Raw genomic sequence first — 24,036 nt, forward strand, 5'->3', positions numbered from 1 at the left:
AATTGACGATTAAGAAGCTAATCAAATTTTTAGAACAGTTCAGTTGCTGACGGACTTTCATTGCGTGCGGAAGTGAATTCGGTTGGGTGTGTGAAGTTAGTCCCCGGTTCTTGGTTATTTTGTGAATTTGTTACATCGAAATTTGAATGGATTTCATTGATAACAGTCTGTTTTTGTAGTTAATTGAAAAGACGCAAAGTTGTTGTTACGTAGCTCGTGTTGTAAATTTGTTAGTCAACGGTTGTGAACGTGCACGGTTGAACGAGATACGAACAAGATATCGGAGATCAGAAAGGATTTATTCATCGTTTTTAAGTAAGACTGACGGGGTAACAGGTTTTCATGCAATTCTCTCATCATTGATCTGACCTGTATGGAAAATGGTCTTGATAACGTGATCAGTATAAGATTAAGACAAAGTTCATGGAAGTCAATGTCCGCTCTGATAATAGAAAAGTCATTTTTGGTAATTTTGCTAAAATTAGGTTGTTTATGTCGTCCTTCACTAGTGTTTGTGGTATAATATTGTCGTCTACTTCTTTGATAAAAACAAAAAATTATCGCTCTCGTGTCGTTATACCCCACCATACTACTACATAACGATGATGGGGTCATTCATCAAATATGGTACGAAACATTTCTATGTTTCTGATAATTTTTCCGGCGGAAAGCACTTTTTCGCCGGCAGAGTTGTAAGACGTGACAAACAGCTTGACTAAATTATTACATTCAAAACACATAACAACATCAAATGTAGCACATTTGGACTCTGTTTCCAATCTGAAATTTGAGAAAAACCTCAACGAAAAGAGCTTATCGAATTTTGAGTTTTTGTTTTTTCGTTCGTCTAATCGTATAAAGGTCATACTTCTAAAAATAACGATAACCAAAGTTATAATTGTGGTCCAGCAGTAGAAGGTAGTCTGTCCACCACATCAACTATGTAAGACTCTCGATAGTTGCTATTAGGTTGAATTATAGTCTGGCTGAAGTTGTTCAAAACAACACGTTGATTCCGATTAACTGAATAAGAGAAAAATATTTGTTGAGTCATTTGAAGTACTAGATTTTTCATAAATATCGTAAAAAAAAGCTTAGATCACATAAGAAGTAACCGACTCGATAATTGTGATGTGGGCCTGCTTTTCATATGTGAAAAGCTTATGCGGAAAGCGAGAGACGTAGTTTTTAACATATTAGTATATGACGAAACTCTTCGCTGGTCTCATGCGTAATTGTTTGTTTTTAGTAAAGGTTCCTATCCTTGATTTCTCTTTAGTAGAACTGAATCTTTTTCTTTGGCGGTGTCTTGTTCCCTTTTTGTACGTCATAGTTATTTGCATCACTTGGATTGAAACCACGTATACCTCGACTTCGTCTCGACGAAACATACATTTTTTTAGATTTATCAGTTTGGGACGATCATTTAAGATCTCGAAACACAGATCTGTTGATCCTTTGTTTCCATTCCCGGTCATCATGTAAATCAAGGTAGCCTTCCTGTTGCCGATAGGAACCTGTCTAAGATGTCAGGTCCTATTGCAGCAATTTCCGAAGGAACCACCTCGTAGTCTCCGAGCATCCTGCGTCTTAGTTGAATAAATTTGGGGCAGTCACATATCAAGTGTGCACCCGTTTCTTCTTCTAGGTCGCAGGAACATCTCGGAGTGTCCGAAAACCTCAACTTATTCATGTGCCGATTCAGCCCGCAATGTCCCGTAATCGCTCCTACTACTCTTCTAATGCGATTTCGGTCCATTTTGAGCAAATCTTTGACCCATTTTTTGTTAGGCTTAGGGAAGAAGCATTTCGTGTGAACGCCTCCTAAGACGAAACATACATACTTATGCAAAAATTATTCTCGTGGTTCACACATATACTATGATTTAGTGGTTTCAATCCTGTGATGCACACAATTTTACACTCGTCACACCATGAAATACACAAACAACAAAACCAAATATAATACACACCGTTCAAGATTGAACTTGAATGTATAGATGATCGTTCGATGTGCATCACACTACTCGTTGATACGGAGAGTAAGCTCCGCCTTCGTATCAAATTTCTCTCTTTGACGAATAACATAAACAAACTGCACCATTAAGTAAAACATCGCCTGGATCCCTAGACCTGTTTGCAATGTCTGCTGAGAGAGAACTAAAAAAGTGTGGTTTCCGATAACTTTTGACACGTGATATTCAATATTTTCATGGTTTGGCGAGTGTAAAATTTATTGTCATCCGTTCATTGACATTCTGGAATATCATACTTAATTCTGTAAACATTGTACGACCCAGTAAAAAGTGAAGGTAAAGGTTACAATGAAGCCAATTGATGTCATTTTTGATTATTATTTATCGATAAGAGCCCTAGACCGTGACTCTACCCTTTAGATACCTAATGCGTTTCACTACCTCTGTTTACTACATTTGTTTAAAATATCGTCCAGCATTTGATTAAAATCTTTTACTTCATCAGTTGTAACATTCACTGTCCATGACAATACTAGTACAGCAAACGCTCAAAAGAACATTGCATTGAATCCGAACTTATGAGGTGAACGACCGTGAAAAACTATTGTGTTGTCTTTGATTGAAATTCGTAACTACCAATTGATCGAAAGTCGATCGAAATAATTCTAATTGTGTGTATTTGTAGTAAAGGGGTCAGTCAAACGATGTTTAAAAATTTGGAAATGTTGTCACTCTCATTATTTCCATTTATTTTACATCCCCTCCCCGTTTTTTAAACATTACTCACATTCTTCTGAAGAATGGTCTCCATTCGCAATTGCAATTCATAAATCCAATCCACATCAATGCAGTACACACAAACCCCTCTATTCAACAGAGAACGTTGCTCGAAACAAAAAAAAAAGTTCTACATTTTTAATCAAACGAGTATGTAATGTGCCACTTCCGGGTGAACATGTTATCATCAAAACTATACTTCAGAAAAAAACATTTTGAATAAAATGTTTGAATTTGATTCGCGTTTTTATTGTGCTCCGTCTGAGTGAAAAATATTTAAAGAAAAGAAAAAAATTTATAAATTGGAGTCCGACTGTTTCACATTAAATGAGAACTTGAGACGATCGACGATCAACTTGAGAACATTCACATAAATTGCTTAGGTTGCACCAGGCTTTATGAATATTGTTTGTTTATGCTAGACTTTTCCCAAAGAAAATATTGATTTTGATTTTGCCTTCAAAAATGATCTCGAGCTCGGTTCAGCAATATTGATTAAGTTTTTTTTAAAGAAATTCATGAAAGAGGGAAAACCGCGAGAAGTTACAAACATAATCTGTGCCGATAATAAAGAACAAATTCCACAAATTCAACCTATGTAGTACTTGATTTATTTATTTGTTGGTTTTGAGACTGTTCTAACAGCCTTTTACAGCCAATAACAAGTTCAGTCTGGACCACCGGCTTTACGTGACTTCCGAACCACGCCTCGAAGTATGTAATTACTCTCTGAGGAAAGTTAGGTGCGAAATTGATATCTCGCCTTAATGTAGGCTAGACATTATGTACACAAATTCATCGTATTTGGGTTACGTCATACGATTCATTCAGTGTGTACATCGTTGCAGCCACCAAACACACCGCAACTACCCAAATTAAGAAGCTTGAGTGAACTAAGGACGTTACCAATGCGATATAATCGCTAGAAAAATTCCATGCGGAATTTGTCTGTCACGGGAATCGAACCCGGATCATTTTGGTGGAAGGCTAGTACGTAACCATTGAGCCATCCCGTCATTGTACCTATGTAGTCTTTGTAGTACTTGATTTGGCATTTACATAGAAAACAAGGACAACATGTCAATCAGAGCCAGGGTTCGTTCAACCCCAAAAAATCTAAATCTGCATGGAAAACTCAATATAAATCTACTATAGAGGTCAACTACAGCCAAGTTTAGTGAAACTCTTATTTCTCGTACGGTAAGAACTTTAGCCAAACTAGATTGATCCTTGTTCTAGTCGCTTAAGTGCCTAACTCAAACTAACTTTTCAAAATCACAATCGTCTCCGGTAGAAAATATTACGAGAGGAGGTCTAAAACAATTTTGCCGTCTGTGAATTGCCCTAAACTATTTCCAATTGGCAATGAAAATTGTAGAAATTGCTTATGGCTGGAGAAGCTAAGCTGCCATCAACACTCGGCTTTCGGAAATAACACATTTCGAAAAGCCTAGGAGCAAATCCGTTACCATCCATTGAAAATCATTTAAGTCTTTCACAAGCGGAAACTTTGAGGTCCAACCTTTTTCAAAGCATCCATCTTTAAATAAGTGTGTCTGCATTCCATGAATAATCCTGGTTCATACATTTAGAATCAATTGGAAGGAAAGGTCAAACTGTCCTAACACAGACGATCGCGTACACTCGACTTATTTTCGAAAAGATTGGCACGGGGAAGTGGGACTTAAATGTGACGTTTTCTGCTGTGTGTTTTCCTCATCAGCCATCTAGATTTTTCTATTTTATACATTTTAGGATATATTACAATATAGCCACTGTCGATGGAGTGTATCTCTTTGTAATCATTGCATCTTCTACTTCGCTTGCTAAAATGCTTTGCAGCTTTTTATACTGAATCTATTACTTCATAGATTATGAAGCATTCATTCTGCTATAAAATCCAGAGCAAATTTTTTTTTTGTCGTAGCTGTCGATAACAGATGAAAAGTCTTGTACGAAAATGTATCGTTTTAGTCTCTTCCATTTCCTACTTCTACCGTTTAATCAGAAAATAGTGGAATGGTAAGAACTAATTTGTGATAAGAATTATGTACGTTGGCGATACGATTCTCTGATACAGTACTCAATCGTGTACACATGTTGGAACTGAGTACTTTTACATCGTAAAGTATAATACTGAAAACTATAAAATGAAAGAGAGAGTTAAGTAATAAGTATACTTGTTGCATCTTCGATAAACGAAGAAACATTTTTATATATGTGTACGACTCGATGTACGCTCATTTTTAACGTTGTTGACTGTGTTGTGTTCAAGAAATTTGTAAGAAATAATGAAAGATTGTTTTGTTGTCGTAAGTGTGGACGACTGGTGTATTCCAGTTATTGCAAACAGTTCACTGTTTTGAAATAAAAATCGTTTTCAATTTTAATGTTTTGTTTAAATGAAAGCGTGGATGGTGTTTCATAGAAAGCCGTCCAACTACTAGGCAGAAAGAACTGAAAAAATATCAGAGTCAAAGTGTCGAAACGTTCTGAAAACATTATCAACGAATTTTTGTTATCTCTCCTACACATAACCGACTACGAAACGATTTTTACAAGAAACACAACCGGCAAATCTTTGTTTGAAATTGTTATATACACATGATGGTACACATCTTACCATGCTGTCTGTGTGTATATATAGACACACACTGGAAGCGATAATTATTTGGATGTGTGCAGCCATTTCCTGAGAACAAATTACTAATCCAAGCAAATGAACTCATACTGAACGTTTAGTCAAGAGAAATACTTTGATCGGACAGGGTCTTGAGAGTTAGCTGGTCGCGTTCGAATATCAGACAAAAATGTAAATTCAATTTTTTTTTGTGTATACAATTTTACAATCCGAAAAATCAAGTCATTTAACTCGAACAGTTCGAGTGATTTTCTGGAAATTATTTCCAGATTTTCTATTGTTGCGAGTGTTTAGATTCGGTGAATTTTTCGTTTTTCTTGTCTTCACATAGGAGAAACAATTCATTACTCGTCTTACAATTGAATGGAAAACCATCTTTGGTGCACAAATTCTCTGTTCAAGAAACAAGTCTTATTTTTACCCATCTTACACACATTTAATCTGATTGAATAAGTGCATTTTTGTGTGTGTCTCTTTTTGTTTTGTTTTCAGTATTTTCTTCGGGTTTTTAGTTTTATTCCATTTGGGATTTATGTGCAGCGCATTTGACAAACTTACATGGAATATCAGTGAATAGCAGTGAACATATGAGCATTAGTGTTTTTTAAGACCACAGAAAAAAAAAAACAAAAAACGAAACCAATAAATCTCCGAGTCTGTAAATGGAAACTGAGATGTGTGTAATGTGTGCTCTTGTAACTAAAAATGATTCAGTTGTGATTTGGGAAAATTAAATCTCAAATTGTCGAAAGAGAAAACCAATGGAGTTCGTTGGAATCGACTGCTATTTTGGTGAAATAAATTAGACTTTCTTAACGAAAAAGAAACAAGAGACTGGTGGAGTGTATGTTTTATATTGCAAACTGATTGCATTTTGAAGTGAAAACAACAAAACATATAAGTGCTTTACCAATCGTTTTATGTGTAGAATAAAAGAAGAGTGTGGTAAATACCATAGACTGTGTTCATTCTTGGGATTAGCTGATGGTGTTTAGGTTTTAAGCATTTTTGGATTATCGTTTCTTAGTGTTTGAATTATCTGGGTGTAACGGTTAACGTAAGTAGAAATCATAATTATTCGAATGAAATCATAATTATTCGAATCGCAGTTCTCCTGAGGAGAAAAGGGCCATATTGGACAACAATTAATTTGTCTGCAAGAAATTATGTTCAACAAATGAACTGTGTGTGTTATTTGAAATTATACGTAAAATGAAACCGCTGCGAACACAAAATAAAGAAAAATTTGTTTACCGTTTGAAATGCATCGCCACGTTAGAAGAGTGTTTGAATAAATTAAGTGGAATTCTTACGAATTCGTTGAAAGTGAATTCGGAAACTAAAACTTTTTTTTGTTGATCTCTGGCCGATGATCTGTGAAATAATGACCAACAGGAGTGACAACCTATGTAATTCGTTTTCACGGTGGTCCTGTTGTTTTCCATGGCTAATTAATGATTGAAAATGAAAAATAAAATCAATTTTCCATCATCTGAATTGCACCGCCGAATAAACCGACCATGGAAGGTAGTTTTATTCGGCGTTACGTTACATTCAATGGAAAATGGATTTTTTACTGATCCAATCCAGAGTCTGGATTCCACACATGGATTTTCAATTTTTTCAATTTTCTTCTTTTGATTTTCTTTACATTTAGATTTTCTATGATCTAATGGATTTTCGATGGATTTTCCACGAATTTGAGTATTTTCCTTTGTAAAATTTTGAAGAATTTTCTAAGGATTTTCTTTTGACTGACGAGGGATTTTCTATCAATTTCGGTCGATGCCTAATATGCGGTCATTGTGCTTGTCGCGAAATAGCTTGGAGAACTTCTGTTAGAATTCTCTTATAAGACTCATTTTGTATGCGCAAAGACTTTCAGTGTTTTGTGACAGTATAGTTGTAGCACATTGTAAATATTCAGAGAGCGACCCTACAATCACTTGACCACTTTTGTCTGGAAGTAGTAGCAGGAGAAAATACCAGATTTTTACATGTTGTGTGCGTCGAGAAAATCGTACGTTCCAACATACGAAAACACTTCCTGCGACTCCATCAACATTTTTTAGCGGGTTTTATTATTCACAGGGTGTGGTAACAATTGAGAACATCAGGAACGATAAATCCAAACGAAATCATAAACGCGAAGATAAACGGAAAGGATAGGTTTGACAATTGAACAGAAAAATAATGAAATTTTAAATGCACGGATTTTGATCAAATAAAAGGTCAATGAAAGGTGTTGTGCCTAAACTTAGGAATCTTGTAAAGAAGATAGTTCTTCGATGGAACTTACATCGGCCGTGAGATAAGGCTTTGGAAAAAAAATGCGTTTTCACATCATGATTTTAAAGTCTTATCGCACGGCAGATATGCATTTAATTAAAAACTAATAACTTTACCAGATTCCTGAGAACATGTGCTAAACACTGATCTTTCATTTGATCAAAATACGTGCACTCACAATTTTTCAAACCTTCCCTTTCCGTTTGTGTTTGCCTTTGGTATTGTCGTTCCAAAATCTGACGTTCCTTAATGTTCTACTTAATAAGGAACGTCAGATTGTTCGAACAGAAACGGAATGCCCAACACAAACGGAAACAAAAACATTTTTTATTTGGGACAATTTAGCTTTGCCAAAGAAAAATCGTTTGTGTTTCCGTTTGTGTTCGACTTTCCGTTTCTGTCGGAACAATATGATGTTCTCTAATGTCCAGAAAAACGCAGCCCGTTTTAACAACCGTATTGTCGTCGGGACAACCATAAATTATGTCAGCACTTTTCTCGAATTTTTAAACCTGTCCCCTACGTATAACAAACGAAAATTCACTTTTTTACACTAGTGTTTCATCCCCTCTAGTGCAGACGTAATTATTTATGGAAGACCCGGTTACAATGTTAGGAAGCTTAACTGATACGTTTTTGTCCCTAGCCATATACAATGAACAACAAGACCATTTTATACACACGCAACATCTTCAGGAAAAATCACATTCTTCAACCGATTGTGCCAATCTACTCGTCTTAATTTTCAAGTGCATTCCAGTCTGACAGAAAAGTTTTTCCGTTCAATTGTGGTGAATGATAAATCGAAACACACAATCCATTGGTTCTACAATAATTGCCAAGAATTTTCGTGATTCGTAGCTATTCAAACGCCTCCTAAAACGTGGAGTCTTTAAAATGAATACGCTGACCGGAAATTGAATTCTTATTCGAAAACTTGAGTGAAGTGAAACTTTGTTACATTCTGACGCATGTTGATCCAAGTGGAAAATGAGTAAAGAAATCGCTCCATGTCTCCATAGTACCCTGAAAACTGATTCAAAATTTTGACAAAAATATTCAGTCGAAAATGTTACCAATCCGACTTAGACCAAACATTTATAGCATAACTGATTGCAATGAAACGAGGTAATCGAGGGATAACATGGCTCAAATCCCTACTTAGCACTTCTAGCTAGTTCACTATACGCAAACAGACTAAATACTACATCCAACCGGTAATGTCTTAGAATGCATGCTATAACTCAAACTATAGAAATCACAGACCCAAGATAACAATTTTACATTTTTCCTGCAGTTTAGCGCATGACTCAAGTTATACTCTTGTATCAGAATCTCAACTTACATTTCACATAATTTTCGCAACTTTATGCATCTCGTATTTGCATCTACACAATATGCTGTTATAATGTATAGTTTCACTAACAGCAAGTTGACATTGTAGACATTGTATAAACGTTTTGCTGCTGTAATGGAAAACGAAAGAATTTATTTCCATTGTTGAGCAGATAGCGGAGTGTACCAGTTTTTACTTCAACCGACTTCTTTAATTACAAGATAGAAAGTAGATTCGTTTGCATATTTTTCTGTCGCTTAGATCATACCTCGAAGGCATGAATTAGCAAATGGATTCCGTCTGAGCGTCGTTTGGTTATAGACAATGTTCTCAGATAATAATGAGGAATCCGCCGATATTTGCAATTGATGCAATTACAACTTGTCCTGTAACCGTTAGTTTTAATATTTTATTTATTTTATTATTTGTTTATAGATCAATAAACAAGTCTTTCAACCCAATAACATATCAATCTTTTATTTAGCACCCATTGATGTTCAGTGAGCTCAGTCGTGAAGCTAGCATTGCGCATCTAGGATTCGTTTTATGGGAAGTAGTTATAGGTTCACCGAGCGAAAAAAAGATGAAAGTTTCATTTCGGGGGGATTGTTTGTGGCAATTTCCAACCTTTTTTCCCCCGAATTCTAAGATTCTAAGGCTCGCGAACTTTCAGCTGAGATGAGAAAATTCCGTCTCCCATTTGAAAAACATTTATCTTTTCGTGACATTGGAGAGGAGTAGGACAAATAATTTATTTCTTTTATTTTCCTATCAAGTTTGACAGTATAACAAAAGAAATTTTTTAATCAGATCCCTTTCGCGTCACTAGCTGGAGTTAGTAGGCTAGATGTTAGGTCAGAGTTAGTAGGAACTACACAATAGGGTGTAGCGGTTTTACAAAATGTGTTAGTTCTGTTAAGGCTCAGCCGGAAATCCACTCAGCTGGTCCATCTGATCATTTTATGGAAGAAATGTTTTTTTCAAACTTCAATTTTAAGCGTTTTCTAAGCTAATTTACAACATTAAATACATCAAAATTTGAAAATGTAAAGAGACGTAGCCACTGGCTCTAGAACTTGTCAACAGTACGTAAATTAGCTTAGAAAACGCTTAAAATTGAAGGTTTCGCATTGTCAGAACCTGGGAATACATTATAAGCTAAAAAATTTTTGATTTGAGGTAATTCGACTTTCGCCACCAATATTCCATGTACCAAAAACACAACTTTTTGTCAGATAAATATCAAATTTAGGTGTCCCAATTCAAATCAGATGTTGTATTTGACTCACCGCGGTCCATTTAGCATATTTAAAGTTTAATTTACATTTTTGCACATTTTCATCAAATTCTGTGGCGAGATTAAAGTCTCAAAATCACCATCGGGGAACTTTGACGATCAGTCATGAACTCAAAAAATATTTTTTAGACTTGATCTTTTTTATAAAATAATCTGTGAAGCCTGGAGATTAGATTACCATGTTGACTCAACTTTTTATGTACACCGAGCCCACCGTAAAAAATCAATATATGTGACGTGGACCGAAAACGACGAAATTTTCAAAAATCGATCTGGCGGCAGCACAAAATCAAAGTTTGAAAAAAAATTTCTTCCATAAAATGATCAGATGGACCAGCTGAGTGGATTTCCGGCTGAGCCTTAACAGAACTAACACATTTTGTAAAACCGCTACACCCTACTACACAATGAGTTTAGCGATTTGAGACATTGTTTTTGTTTGAATTTTACTCAAGGGAATTTCCATTCAATTCTATCGATTGTTTACTGTCTAAATTTATCAAGAATTCTCAGTCCATTTCAGGGTATGTTTTGCTAAGAGTGTTAGGGTACGTGAGTTATTTTCATATCAATAACGTAATGACTCATTTTCCAGATGTGGAGTGAGTAATCGTACATTACTATACCAGTGAAGTAATTTGATATCTCGTATCCAGATGAGTAAAAGTGTCTGAGGCCTTGAATTGCTCGAGAAAATTAAGAAAATTCTCACTAATTTAAGGAAATGTTTTTGCAATTTTGCACTACCTCTACTACTAGGATACTGTGGAGAATGAAACAATGTTTTTTGATTGAGTCCACAATTCAGAATGTCTTCATTCGGAGAAAGCGTACGGTATATAAATGATTGGCTACTTAATTGCATACATTTCAATGGCATACTGTACACCACAGAGCTCCCCTTTAAAAAAAATATTATTCGGAATCCGACATGAGGAGGTCATTTTCCAAGCTTTCGTCTTCGTTCATTACTGCCCAATTTTCCTTTTCTTCTGCCCAATTTTCCTTATCATATGGCCATACAATGGTGGTGTAATTTGCGATGAAATTGGTCGTGCAATTGCTGGTTGAATTAGCGATGCAATGGGCGGTGTAATTGCTGGTTGCTAGACCGATATCTCGGGTTTTGTTACTTTCTCGATGGTGGCTTTCATTTTTTTGATTTCTTCCTCTTTTTTTGAAGGAGCAAAATTTGGGTCCTGGGCAGTTTCTGGGGTTTGCAGATAGTCCGAATTTGCGGTGGTACCAACAAATTGAGTTGTCTATTGGTCGGTTCGCAATGTCATTGAGCAATTGACGTGCTGGTTAAATTTCTTGTAGGTGTGTCTCCTCTTGGTCGGATTGTTGCTGTAGTTGGATTTCCTGATTGTGGTGCGTTGACTCTAGATCGGCTTGCTGCTGGATTTAATTTTTGTGAAAAGAATGCTAGGGGTGCCACATATTTTGGTTAAATTGTAATAACACATCGCCGAGTGCATAGTCAGATGCATCGACATGTAGAGAAATTGGAGCTTCAAGATTTGGGTGAACTAGAAGAGTAGCATTAGCTAGATCATTTTTGCACTTGTTAAATGATTCTATTAGTTCAGGATTCCGATTGATTGATTGATTGGCGTTCTGCCGTTTTTTGCGTTTTTTTTAAATTCCGTGACTGTTTTTGAACTTGATAAAAAACGTTGTAACATTGATTACATCTTTAAGTCTCAGTTAAATCTCTTCATTACGAGATCAAAATTCTGTTGATTCTACGGTACCAGAGACTATAGTTTGAGTTAGTGAGTTTCCACCACGAATTTTCTCGATTTCCGGTCTAAAAAACACCTTTTCCCTACTTGTCTGTCTCCTCAATCTAGGTAGTTCTCCAATCTCTAGTCAACAATTCCAAAAACACACATGCATGATAAGATGCAACTATTGAGCCACTTCTTGGTAGTACCCGTCTGTTGGGATATTTTGGTATATTATGGCCGTATAAAGTTTCTAATTTAATGTTTTTTCCATGATGATGCTTATCCTTGTACGGCAGAGCTATTTAATTACTAAAAATATCTTGAATGTCCGGAGAAGGACAGAACCAAAGTTGATGCTCTCGGTGTGACTACTTCTTTTGAATCCCAGAAATTTTCAGATTGCTGCGTCTAGGAATTTGATTTTTCTCATGTTGGCCAATTAAAAGCTTCCGATTGATGAAATTGGTTTTTCAGTCTTAGAATGTAATTGTCTTAAGCACCTCTAAACCGAAAATCCATTTCTCTATTTTCAGAGGTGGGGTAAATTCAAATCCCCCTAGACTGCGATGGTGAGGCTACGAACGTCAATACTAGGCGTTCTATTTTACTTAGCGTATTTCTTAGTAAAAGGTAACACAACGTTTCTAACATAAAACTTTTTGGCAAGAATCACAAATAATAATTTTGAACAAAAATGCTTTACCAGATGTGACACCAGTACGGGCACCAACATCTAGAGGTAAGTTACGACTCAGTTCTTTCACTGCTTTTCGAAATTTCATTTTACAATCAACAAATGTATTGATTGGCTTGCAAATTTGGCTTTTAATTTCACTTACACACCATATTTTGCCGTATTAAATGCACATTCTAACATTGCACACCAACAAAACCATAACCATCGTCTCTAGCATTGTTTCAAACTGGTAAAGTTCGAATGCATTCAACGTTCTATAAATTTCGTTTTACCACACCCACAACAACAACCGCTTTGCGGGGAGATCAACAACCTGTAATCGATGAGGATGATATCCCAGAATTTTATTCCATTCATGACTATGGAGCATGGTCACCATCAGCTACGATGAGTCCAATTTATCGAACGGATTTTCGAGGTCTCTTTTGACAATTGATTGAATTTTTTTTATGAAATGATTTTTCTCCCCCCGTACATCATTTGTGTTTTGTGCTCCTTGTTCTGGTTAATTCCTCCCAATGAAAAAACAACAAAATTTGTAATTATGCATTCCAGATGTATGACCTGGTTTTTTTTTTCTCTAAACTAAACAACAATTTTTGCTTCAATGACCTAACATTACACACATAAGCATCTATACCGTCTGGTTAGACATACTAAAAACCATTTTTCGACTATCTTCTCCGAAGGAAACGGCGAACATATTGACTATTGAAACGATGAAATCACAAGAACATTTTCTGCTTTGTTTATGTTAAATTCAATTCTATGTTTCTATTTATGTAATGGTTGTGTATACATAGTTTCGAGCCGAACATGTGTTCCTTTGCTGTAAACATAAAATGATTTTTTTAGTACCTTCGTTAAATATTCTTGCTCCCATCAAATGTTAGTGCATGATCTTGCGAATGGTATCGTCTTTTTTAATTTTTTAAATCGGGACTTTTGATCTTTAAAGTTGATTTACATTTATCTTTTAAATTAGCAAATAATGTAGAGATTCCAACCAACTACCAAAACTTAGACATCAGGAAAAAGAAATGAAAATTTCGTTATCGAATTAAATGTTCTCAGAAATATTAAATAATTGGTGATAATAGGTTCACTGATTACAGACGATACCAAGCATGAATTAAATACGATTTGAATTGTTAGCATCAAGTGATTTTGATTTAAAATCGATCACTGAGTAACAACAAAATGCATAAAAAACGATAATTTCTTGCTATAAACTCAACTTCTGATCAATAAATATTAGTTTGTCACGAATCAGACTACCCAGAAAAGAATTTGTTAAACTTATTCGATAGATCTGTTAGTTTTTAAAGATAAGAGAGTCAGCTCTTGACTCGGTGCCGCAGGTTTAAATAATAATCTGGAACACATAAAACACATACTCATGCCTTTGAATGTGTTATTTGATCCTTCTACAAATTTTAGTTTTATCAAGAAAACGTTTCACTTCTCTGACGAACATTTCTGTCTCGACTCAACGGCAATTAGAGCAGATTGCTGAAAAACAAATCTATTTTTCCATAACTCCTTGGGAGTCTATTTAAATATTTCCTTTAGCAACTACAGTTGGAGGCAGTGAAATTTCAGCATGAATTTGTCTTAGCTGACACACATATAAAACTGTTATTAAATTTCAAAAAATTTCTGTAAAAGAATTTAGCAAAAATATACCTTGTTCCGAGGTGGTGTACCTGTACTCACATCAGTTAAGGAAAAATCGAGGGGAAACTGCACTAGAGAAAGCATGAGCGAAGATGTTATTCATAATATCATGTCTAGCTAATTTTCCTTCTGCGCATTTAGCGCATGATAGACCATGTAAACCATCTCTCTCTACCATTTTACCGCAAATACATTTGTGTTCCTCACATAATTGTGAACCCACTCTAAGTCCAACAGCAATTCTGGCAGAGCTGTTATCCAATAACAATCCTAATTGACTCGATGGGATCACTTGCAGCCACTTTGAAGATTCTTTAGTTGATGACGCAAGTAATCGGGCACGAATCTTAAGATCACCATTTTCAAATAACTCATCGAATTGATGTTTGATCTTCGGAAGATCCCAATTCCTTTGTTCTTTTTTAAGCGTATCAGTTTCTGGAACAAAATTACGTGGAATTTCATCGATTAATTGTAAAATCTGATCATTAATTATTTTTAAGTTAAACTTTCGGAGTATGACACCACATAATTCTGACGACGAATAAACAGATGATAAATAGGCTGGCACTGCCAAATCCTCAACTCTCCTAATACCTATACCACCACAAGACAAAGGGAGAGATGCCTGATCCCACGACAAACCTTCTATTCTCGTATTCGTAATAGCATCCAATGTCGACCGAAACATCTCATCAACAGATCTAAGATGATCGGGTAACAAGTAGGCTCTAGAAGTACGCATCAAGTAATTAAATCTACAACCACTCAACGACTTCTTAAAAACACACAAAGCAGAATGGACATCCATCAGTTTAAGTCGGTCACACATCAACTTAACTGATTTGGTCTTAGAAGAAAACATCCTCTCTAAACCTGTCTCAAATATCGGTGTACCTAACAGTTCTAAGGAAGACTCATCAACCTTCTTAATACCTGGTAACAAAGCTGATATATCAGCATACATATGAGCTTCTTCATCAGGGGTCGCATTGATAAAGAAAACTTCACATTTCTTCGTATTCAGGCGTAGTCCTGAAACGTCATAAAACGATAATACTTTCTGAATATCAACTAAAACAGTCGATAATTCATCACCTATAGTACCATCGTCTAAATACCAGCCATTAAATCGAGACAAAAGGGAATGCGTCATTCGCATTATACCTATACAGAAACCTGTAGGACCCAACGGGTCTCCCTGCTGATAGCCTCTTTGAGACAACAAGGGATTATCAGCGAAATACAGATTCGAAACAAGCCGATATGCTTGTTGCAACAAGGGAAACAACTCCGGGCAAATATCTTTAACCTCTCCTAACATAAACTTCCTAAAAAGCATATTAAATGCATTCTCAAAGTCAAACTTAACAAGAGCCATCGGCTTATCATGCTTAATCTTACAAAATTCACGCACAGCGTGAACTAAAGCTTCAGCTCCCCCTTTAATCCCAAATCCAAACTGAAAAGATTTCAGTTTACTCACTAACTGTTCCCTAATCTTATAATTCGAAATCTTCCCTGCAATACGTCTCCAAACTAAGCCCACAGCAATTGGTCTTGCATCGTTCTCTCCTTTATTAAGAGCAGTTAACGATGCACCAAAGAAAACCTTTAAAACATCCTTTAAAACAGGGGAAACTACTTTGAAAGGCGCTGTACAACGACTCTGGCGTTTTTGGCTTTCGTGACTTTCCGATCCGGGATTTCACGGGATTTTGATTACTTTCGTCATTCATTTTAATTACTAATTTCGATTCTTGTGTACACTTGAGGAAGAGTGAAATTAATCATGTTTCTGATTTGTTGTAGTTTGAAATCGGTCGAACATAAATTTCGTCTAACAAATACAAATACAAATTTAGATTTAGTATTTTCTGCCTTTCTGGTAAGGTAACAATTCCGAACTGCGAACTACAAAAGCTCTCAAATCCGAAAATATGTCGGATTCCTCCTTCGAGGTGAACTTTGAAATACGGTTACGGTTATCGACTGAAGTGACTTTTCCAACTTCATTACGAAATTATTGTGAGTTTTTGACTTTTTTTGTCTGACTTTTCGCATTACCATGACTTTTCGGGTCAGTTTCTGTCTCGGCAAAAATTTTGTGACTTATCACTGATAAGTTATCAGTGATTAAGTATAACTTACATAGCTGACTTACAACGTTTGATGTTGATCAAAAAAGAAATGCCTGTCCTCTCGCCCTGTTTGATATAATGATTTGAAAGTTCTTGTTTTGTTTCGCCCGAATCTCTTTACCAAGATTCTATCATTCAAATGACATGCTCTATCCATCATTCAATTCAAACTAAGTCTTTTGTACAAACTTTCAGTGTTTTCATCAGAAAATCTGTGTACAGTAAATAATTAGTTTGTTGATCATATTAACACAAAAATACAACCTTTTGCAGACAGCTATGAGCTATGTCATGATTACAAACAACGTTGATAAAACTAAGCAATGAGCCCTAAGTAATGTGGTATCGATATAGTAAAATGTTAAAATTAATGAAGTAGAAGATTTAGTGACAATTCGTTGCAAATGTTTGAGTCAAAGTCGATCAAAAGTCGATGCTTATACTGATGCTTATACTAGAATATTAGTAGGTACTGTGCAGTCTGTGAAAGGTTGAATGCTCACAATTTATTTTATTTTCATTTAAAACATTTTTTTACGCATTACATCATACTTTGAGGCGATATGATGCTTCTTTCAATTAAAAAGAATAACACATCAGCTCATCCAAGCTACTAAAGCATAATAAAAAAAAACATTTCTCAAATATTTACTTGAATTCAGAATATAACGCGGAAAGTAACGTAAACATTTGGTTTGTTTTTTCTTCTTCAATTATATTTTTAGCATACAAACCACCGCTAAGAGTACATCCATGTGAACAGAGCTCATGTTATCCAGCGACTGGTAATTTACTGATTGGTCGCGAGAATAGATTGTATGCATCATCAACATGTGGTTTAAATGGACCGGAGCGATTCTGTATCGTTTCGCATTTAGAAGAAAAGAAATGTTTCCTGTGCGATACACGTCCGGAAACCGAATACGATTCGCTGAAGAATCATCGCATCGGTCAGATTATTTATAAGGCACAGCCGGGCACACGGGAACAGTCGTGGTGGCAGTCGGAAAATGGTAAAGAAAACGTAACCATTCAATTGGATCTGGAGGCAGAATTTCATTTCACCCATTTGATCATCGTCTTTGCAACGTTTCGACCGGCGGCTATGCTGATCGAACGATCACACGATTTCGGTAAAACGTGGAAGGTGTACAAATACTTTGCGCACAATTGTCAGGAGGCATTCCCGGGCGTGCCGCTGATACCGAAAAATGTAACAGACGTTGTGTGTGATCATCGATACTCTGGCGTTGAACCGTCCAAGAATGGTGAGGTTATCTTCAGAGTGCTACCGCCGAACATGAACATTGAAAATCCGTACGCTGAGCATGTTCAAAACATGCTGAAGATGACGAATTTGAGAATCAATTTCACGCATCTGCATAATTTGGGAGACACTTTGCTTGACGATCGCTACGAGATTCAGGTAAGCTTCGTACGAATACAATGAGAAGACATTAAGGAGAGGCTGAGCGGACGACTTATGAGTAAATGACTTCTTCGTCTGTTTGATCCATTAGGAAAAATACTACTACGCCATTTCGAATATGGTCGTCCGAGGATCATGTTCGTGTTACGGTCATGCGTCTCGGTGTCTACCATTAGATGGGGTAGCCAATAAAATTGACATGGTCCATGGACGATGTGAATGTACTCACAATACGAAAGGCTTGAATTGTGAGGAATGTGAAGACTTCTTCAATGATTTGCCATGGAAGCCAGCGTTGGGAAAGCAAACGAATGCCTGCAAAAGTATGAGAAACCTTTCGATTCCCACGAATTGCCTTTGAATGATCACCCTTTCCTCTTTCAGAATGTAATTGTAACAACCATGCGACGAGTTGCCACTTCGATCAAGCCGTCTATGAACACTCTGGACGCGTAAGTGGTGGTGTCTGCGACAACTGTCAGCACAACACACAGGGACAACATTGCGAGGAATGTATTCCATTCTTCTACAAAGATCCGTTGGAAGATGTTCAGAGTCCATACGTGTGCAAACGTGAGTCCTTCAAACATTTTGTCTGTAAACAAGATTCCTAACTCCAACAAATCTCAAATTGCAGCATGCGATTGTGATCCTCGCGGTGCACTAGATGACGGCATTTGCGATTCCATTACCGACGAAGAGAATTCAATTGAAGCTGGTGCATGTCATTGCAAAACGAACGTGAAAGGGCGACGATGTGATACGTGCAAAGATGGCTTCTGGAACTTAGATCCGAACAGCCCGGATGGATGTGAAAGTTGTACGTGCAATTTGTTCGGAACCATTAACAATTCGGGTTGTAATATGCACACCGGTGAGTGTACGTGTAAACGTCTGGTTACTGGCAAGGATTGCAACCAATGTATGCCCGAAACGTATGGCCTGTCGGACAGTAAGGACGGATGTACTATGTGCAACTGTGATCCAGGCGGTTCCATGGACAATCATTGCGATGTAATAACTGGACAGTGTCGCTGCAGAACCCATATGACTGGACGAACATGTAACATTCCCAAGCAACATCATTTCATTCCGTCGATACATTCGATTTATGAAGCCGAGGTTGAATCGATGACTGAGTGTCTATCGCATTCCAGTTACCACGTAAGATAATGCTTGATACCACAGTGAACCTTAGCATCTCACCCAATCCAATCACTTTCAAGAATTGTACCATTGCGTATCGTGAACCACCAAGAGACAGAGAACCAGATTGGACTGGCCCTGGTTACGTTCGAGTACCTGAAGGCAATGAAATCACCTTTACAGTCGACTCTGTGCCGAAGACAACCGAATACGATGTGGCGATTCGATATGAAACGCAAGTGCGTGGTGATTGGGAACAGGCGACTGCAACAATTGAGCGTCCCGATCCGTACGATCCTGAGGGTCCGTGCGCCAATTCTCATCCATCGTACGAAGATCGAGTTCCATTTTCGCTGCCCGAATACGAACGTAGTGCTGTTGCGTTGCACAATGTGTGCTTGGAGCAAGGGAAGGTTTACAAATTTAAGATTCATTTTGCTCGTCACAGAACACAGGAAGATGATGCAACTGCACAGATTTTGATCGATTCGGTAAGCACGGTGTACCGAAGTGACGTGTGGGAAGATATTTATCGACTGAGTTGATTCAATTTTTGTAGATCGCACTTATCCCTCGCATTGAAGTGACACCGATCTTTAGCGGAGGCACTCCTGGGGAACATCGTCTCAGAGAATACACTCGGCTTGGATGCAATCAAACCTACTACGAGGTCAATTACGAAAATACTCTGCCAGACCAATGTAAAGACCTGTTGCATAGTGTCAATATTTGGTTGTTTAATGGAGCTGAAGGTAACATCGCCTCTGACTTTCAACTCAACAATCGTTTCAATTCAAACAATTTCTCACGCAGCTTGTAATTGTCATGCAACCGGATCTATGAGCAAAAAGTGTCTAGAGTACGGTGGTAATTGTCAATGCAAACCGAACGTAGTTGGCAGACAGTGCGATAGGTGTGCACCGGGTACTTATGGTTTCGGACCGGAAGGATGTAAAGCTTGTGATTGCAACAGTATCGGAGCCAGGGACAATGACTGCGATCTGATAACCGGTCAATGTAATTGCCATCCGAACACATACGGCAGGGAATGCGATCAATGTCAATTGGGCTTCTGGAATTTCCCGAATTGTCAGCAATGTGTGTGCAATGGTCATACGCAGAATTGTGACGCGCGAACCGGGCAGTGTGTGTCATGTCAGGACTACACAACTGGATACAATTGTGACCAGTGCATCGAAGGTTATTATGGCAATCCTTTGCTCGGAAGTGAAATCGGTTGTCGACCGTGTCGTTGCCCGGACACAATTGTATCGGGACATACTCATGCCGAACAGTGTGCATTGGATCCGCGAAGCAATGACATGATTTGCTATTGTAAGGAAGGCTATTCGGGTGCACGGTGCGATATATGCGCGGACAACTACTATGGCAATCCGGATAAGCCGGGAGGAATCTGTCAGAAATGTGAGTGCAGCAACAATGTGGATCCATCGAAGCCCGGAAATTGCGATTTGAGAACGGGACAATGTTTACAGTGTTTGTATGATACGACTGGGGATCACTGTGAAGTGTGCCGAGATGGATATCATGGCGATGCTCTGTTACAGGACTGCAGACGTACGTTTAAAGTTCAATTCGACCTTGCAAAGTTACTAAAAACTCAATTCCTTTCTTGACATTCAGAGTGCGATTGCGACGTCTTGGGAACGAACAGTACCGAACAATTCTGTAACCGTTACACTGGTCAATGTCCGTGCTTGAAAAATGTTGAAGGACTGCGATGCGATCACTGTATAGCAAACCATTGGAAAATTGCCAGTGGCGAGGGTTGTGAACTTTGTGAATGTGATCCAACTGGATCGGAAAGTGAGCAATGTAATCCGGTGAGTGCGAAAGTGTGGTGACAAAATGATCTCGATCGAAATTAACAACTCCATTTACAGTACGATGGCCAGTGCAGATGTAGAGAAGGATTCGGTGGACGGCAATGTAACCAGTGTCAAGCAGACTTCTGGGGTAATCCGAACGTTGAATGTCATCGTAAGTAGAAGATGTTTTTCTATTTAACTCATGTGCATCGATTCTCATTACCTAAATCCAATTCCAGCATGTGAATGTGACCCGTACGGATCCGCCACGCAGCAATGTGATCGCGAAACCGGCCAGTGTAAATGCAATCTGGGTATCGGTGGCTACAAATGTAACCAATGCGATCGAGGATTCATTGGCAGTGCACCGTACTGTGATCCGTGCGGCGAGTGTTTCGACAATTGGGATTTGATTCTGAATGTTCTACAGAACGATACCCGGCAGGTGATTGAAGAGGCTAAACAAATCAAAACTGTGGGTGCCACTGGAGCTTACACCAAAGAATTCGATACAATGGAAAACAATTTGAATATCGTCCGTAATCTACTGGACAATACAACGGTCACCGCTGGTGATATCAGTTTGTTGGACCAAATCGTAACCGACTTACGGAAACATCTGAATGCATCGCTGGATAAGCTGCAAGTGACCGAAGGTAAACTGGAGCACATCTATTCGGGCATAAATTTGGCAAACGGCTACTTGGACGAATTGCGCAACAAGAGTGAACAAATCAAAAGCTTTGCCGGCGATCTGAAAGACAATGCGACCCAATTGCAAGAGGCTAACGTCGAAGGTGCATTGAATTTGACCAGGGACGCATGGCAACGAGTCGGCTTGTTGAGCAATGAAGACGTGGAAACCGTTGACATGAATGTTAATGCTGAACGTCAGTGCAAGAGAACCGAAGCGCTGGTGAATCGATCGATGGAAGAATTTGAATCGTTGCAGAAGACCAATGAGGATGCCTTGGATCGTTATCATGACGAAATCGTACAGTTGAGTGCCAAGATTCCCGATTTGAACGAACAGATTTGCGACAAACGAGGCGACCCTTGCGATAATTTATGTGGTGGTGCTGGTTGCAAGCAGTGTGGTGGATTGTCCTGTGAAAATGGTGCTGTTACGAAGGCCGAAAAGGCTCTCGCCTATGCTGAAGACACGGAAAAGGAAATCAAGAAGAAGGAAGAAGTGGCTGAAGATTTGATTCGTTCGGTGAGTTGGTCAACGTTGAGGTTGATTTTGACAAATATTTATAAATTGCTCCTCTCTCCCTGTAGCTGTCCCAGGCTAAGACCAACGCTTCAGAAGCGTTCAAAAAATCGGAAAAGGCGTTCAACGAAGCCGAGAACTATTTAAATGAAACCAAAGAGCTGATCAATCAGGGCAACGAACTGATTGCTAATTTAACAAATGTACTGAACAACAACACGGCTTCACCGGATGAGATTCGTAACATTGCCGAACAAACGTCGGCATTGAATCTGGAATTGGATCCGGAAGAGATCAAGGCATTGGCAAACAAAATCGACGAAACTGTGTCCCAATTGGAAAATGTCGAAGCGATCATTTACAACACCAGACACGATTTGGAGCGAGTTGAACAACTAAAGAATCAAGCGAACGAATCCAGGTGAGTCGTTGCGTTCATCGTCGTCTAATATCAGATGAGACTGAAACTGCTTTTCTCACAGGAAACGTGCTGACGACGTCTTGGAATCAGCGCAAAAAGTTGTTCAAGCCTTGAACGAAGCCGATTTGGCACAGAAGAAAGCAAAAGAAGCTATCAACGCAGCCAATGAGGACATTGCGTTGGCCAAAAGCGATTTGGAACAAATTGACAGTGAAACTGGTGAAGCGCAACAGAAGGCATCGGAAACAGCTGCCAAAGTAAACGATTTGTCGAGCAAATTGAATGAATTGCAAAAGAACTTTTTGAAAAACGATTACGATGCCAAGGAGATCAAACAGCAGGCCGATCAAGTGCGTGATGCTGCGCACAATGCACATGAGGATGCGACGAAGGTAGGTTGCGATTCTAGTTGGACCTTTGAGATTTATACAAACCTACAAACCCTGTAGAGTTGTACAAGCCTACCAACCCTTGAGAGTTGTACAAACCTACAAACCGTTAAGAGTTGTACAAGCCTACTTGAGAGTTGTACAAACCCAATTAACCTTTGAGAGTTGTACAAACCTTCGAAAGTTGTGGGACTCCTAGAGACTCCTACAGAGCTTTACGACTCTTTGAGAAATCCTTGAAAATTGTATGACTCGAGGATTTACGAATGTGCTATACATTCTTATGTATCCTCGAGTGTCTGGCTTCCTTATTTACATTCCTCGACTACAGCAAAAATGATAAAACCTAAAGTCCTCACACGAAATTGGTGTCTAGATTTCGTTCTTTACCTATCCGTTTCTGTATTTGTAGCTTCGCGACAACTACCGCAAGGCGAACGATTCACTAACAGCCAAAGCCATCACTTCCGAAAGTGCTCGAGAACGTGCGCAACAACTTTTAGCGCGAGCTTCTAAAATAACTGTCGAAACTAGCAGTAAACTGAAAGAATTACAAGGTAAGTTGTTGGCTGTTATATAATGATTGATCCGTAAACGAAATTTGGTTCTTTGTGATTAGGTATGGTCGATATTTACAAAACAAACGACAAAGAGCTCAACGATCTTGAGAAACGAGCCGACTATCTCAACAGCCAAATGAACGATTACCTTGCGAAAATTCAATCCGATTCTGTTAGATATAGGCAATGTACTTCATAGTTAATAAGTTCAAACAGAAAAAAATCAGTTTTAAATTTAACGAAAAATTCAGGTGAAATGCCATAATTCGATCAAAATGAAAAATGAAAAGAGAAATGAAAATCCTTTCGTGTAAGATTTGTAATACCAGTGCCAATCCAATTAAATGACAACAAAATTTAATCGCGACCCCCTTTCGATCCATTCTTAATTTTTAATAATTTTGTTTTCCTTTTAACGATACAACACACACACACACACACTGCCATATTACACTTAATTACAATATAGTCAACTTAACAAGAAAAAA

At 37.9% G+C, this 24,036-nt stretch overlaps 1 protein-coding gene across 3 annotated transcripts; it reads left to right on the plus strand.

The window, feature by feature from the left end:
* The first annotated feature begins 46 nt into the window (after positions 1–46).
* Positions 47–24,036, plus strand: LOC119076008 (laminin subunit beta-1). 3 transcript variants are annotated; one of them, XM_037182590.1, is made up of 17 exons: positions 47–315; positions 12,580–12,676; positions 12,753–12,785; positions 17,287–17,987; positions 18,082–18,313; positions 18,375–18,563; positions 18,628–19,154; positions 19,217–19,627; positions 19,696–19,888; positions 19,950–20,714; positions 20,781–20,980; positions 21,041–21,137; positions 21,205–22,181; positions 22,247–22,599; positions 22,661–22,991; positions 23,401–23,545; positions 23,608–24,036. In XM_037182590.1, the coding sequence occupies exons 2-17, from the start codon at positions 12,613–12,615 to the stop codon at positions 23,745–23,747; spliced, it is 5,358 nt and encodes a 1,785-aa protein (XP_037038485.1). In that variant the 5' UTR covers positions 47–315; positions 12,580–12,612; the 3' UTR covers positions 23,748–24,036. The 3 variants fall into 3 exon arrangements, with proteins under 3 accessions (XP_037038485.1, XP_037038484.1, XP_037038486.1); XM_037182589.1 differs by lacking the exon at positions 47–315 and adding an exon at positions 5,416–5,565; XM_037182591.1 differs by lacking the exon at positions 47–315 and adding an exon at positions 6,336–6,451.

This window comes from Bradysia coprophila, unplaced genomic scaffold (genome assembly GCF_014529535.1).
Source record: "Bradysia coprophila strain Holo2 unplaced genomic scaffold, BU_Bcop_v1 contig_232, whole genome shotgun sequence".
Taxonomy (NCBI): Eukaryota; Metazoa; Arthropoda; class Insecta; order Diptera; family Sciaridae; genus Bradysia; species Bradysia coprophila.

Excerpts from the sequence above, each read along its gene's own strand:
- LOC119076008 (XM_037182590.1), top strand. The coding sequence starts at position 12,613 with ATGGTGAGGCTACGAACGTCAATACTAGGCGTTCTATTTTACTTAGCG. Across the intron at positions 22,600-22,660 it reads AATCAAGCGAACGAATCCAG|GAAACGTGCTGACGACGTCT; the intron begins GTGAGTCGTTGC and ends CTTTTCTCACAG. Across the intron at positions 23,546-23,607 it reads TAAACTGAAAGAATTACAAG|GTATGGTCGATATTTACAAA; the intron begins GTAAGTTGTTGG and ends CTTTGTGATTAG.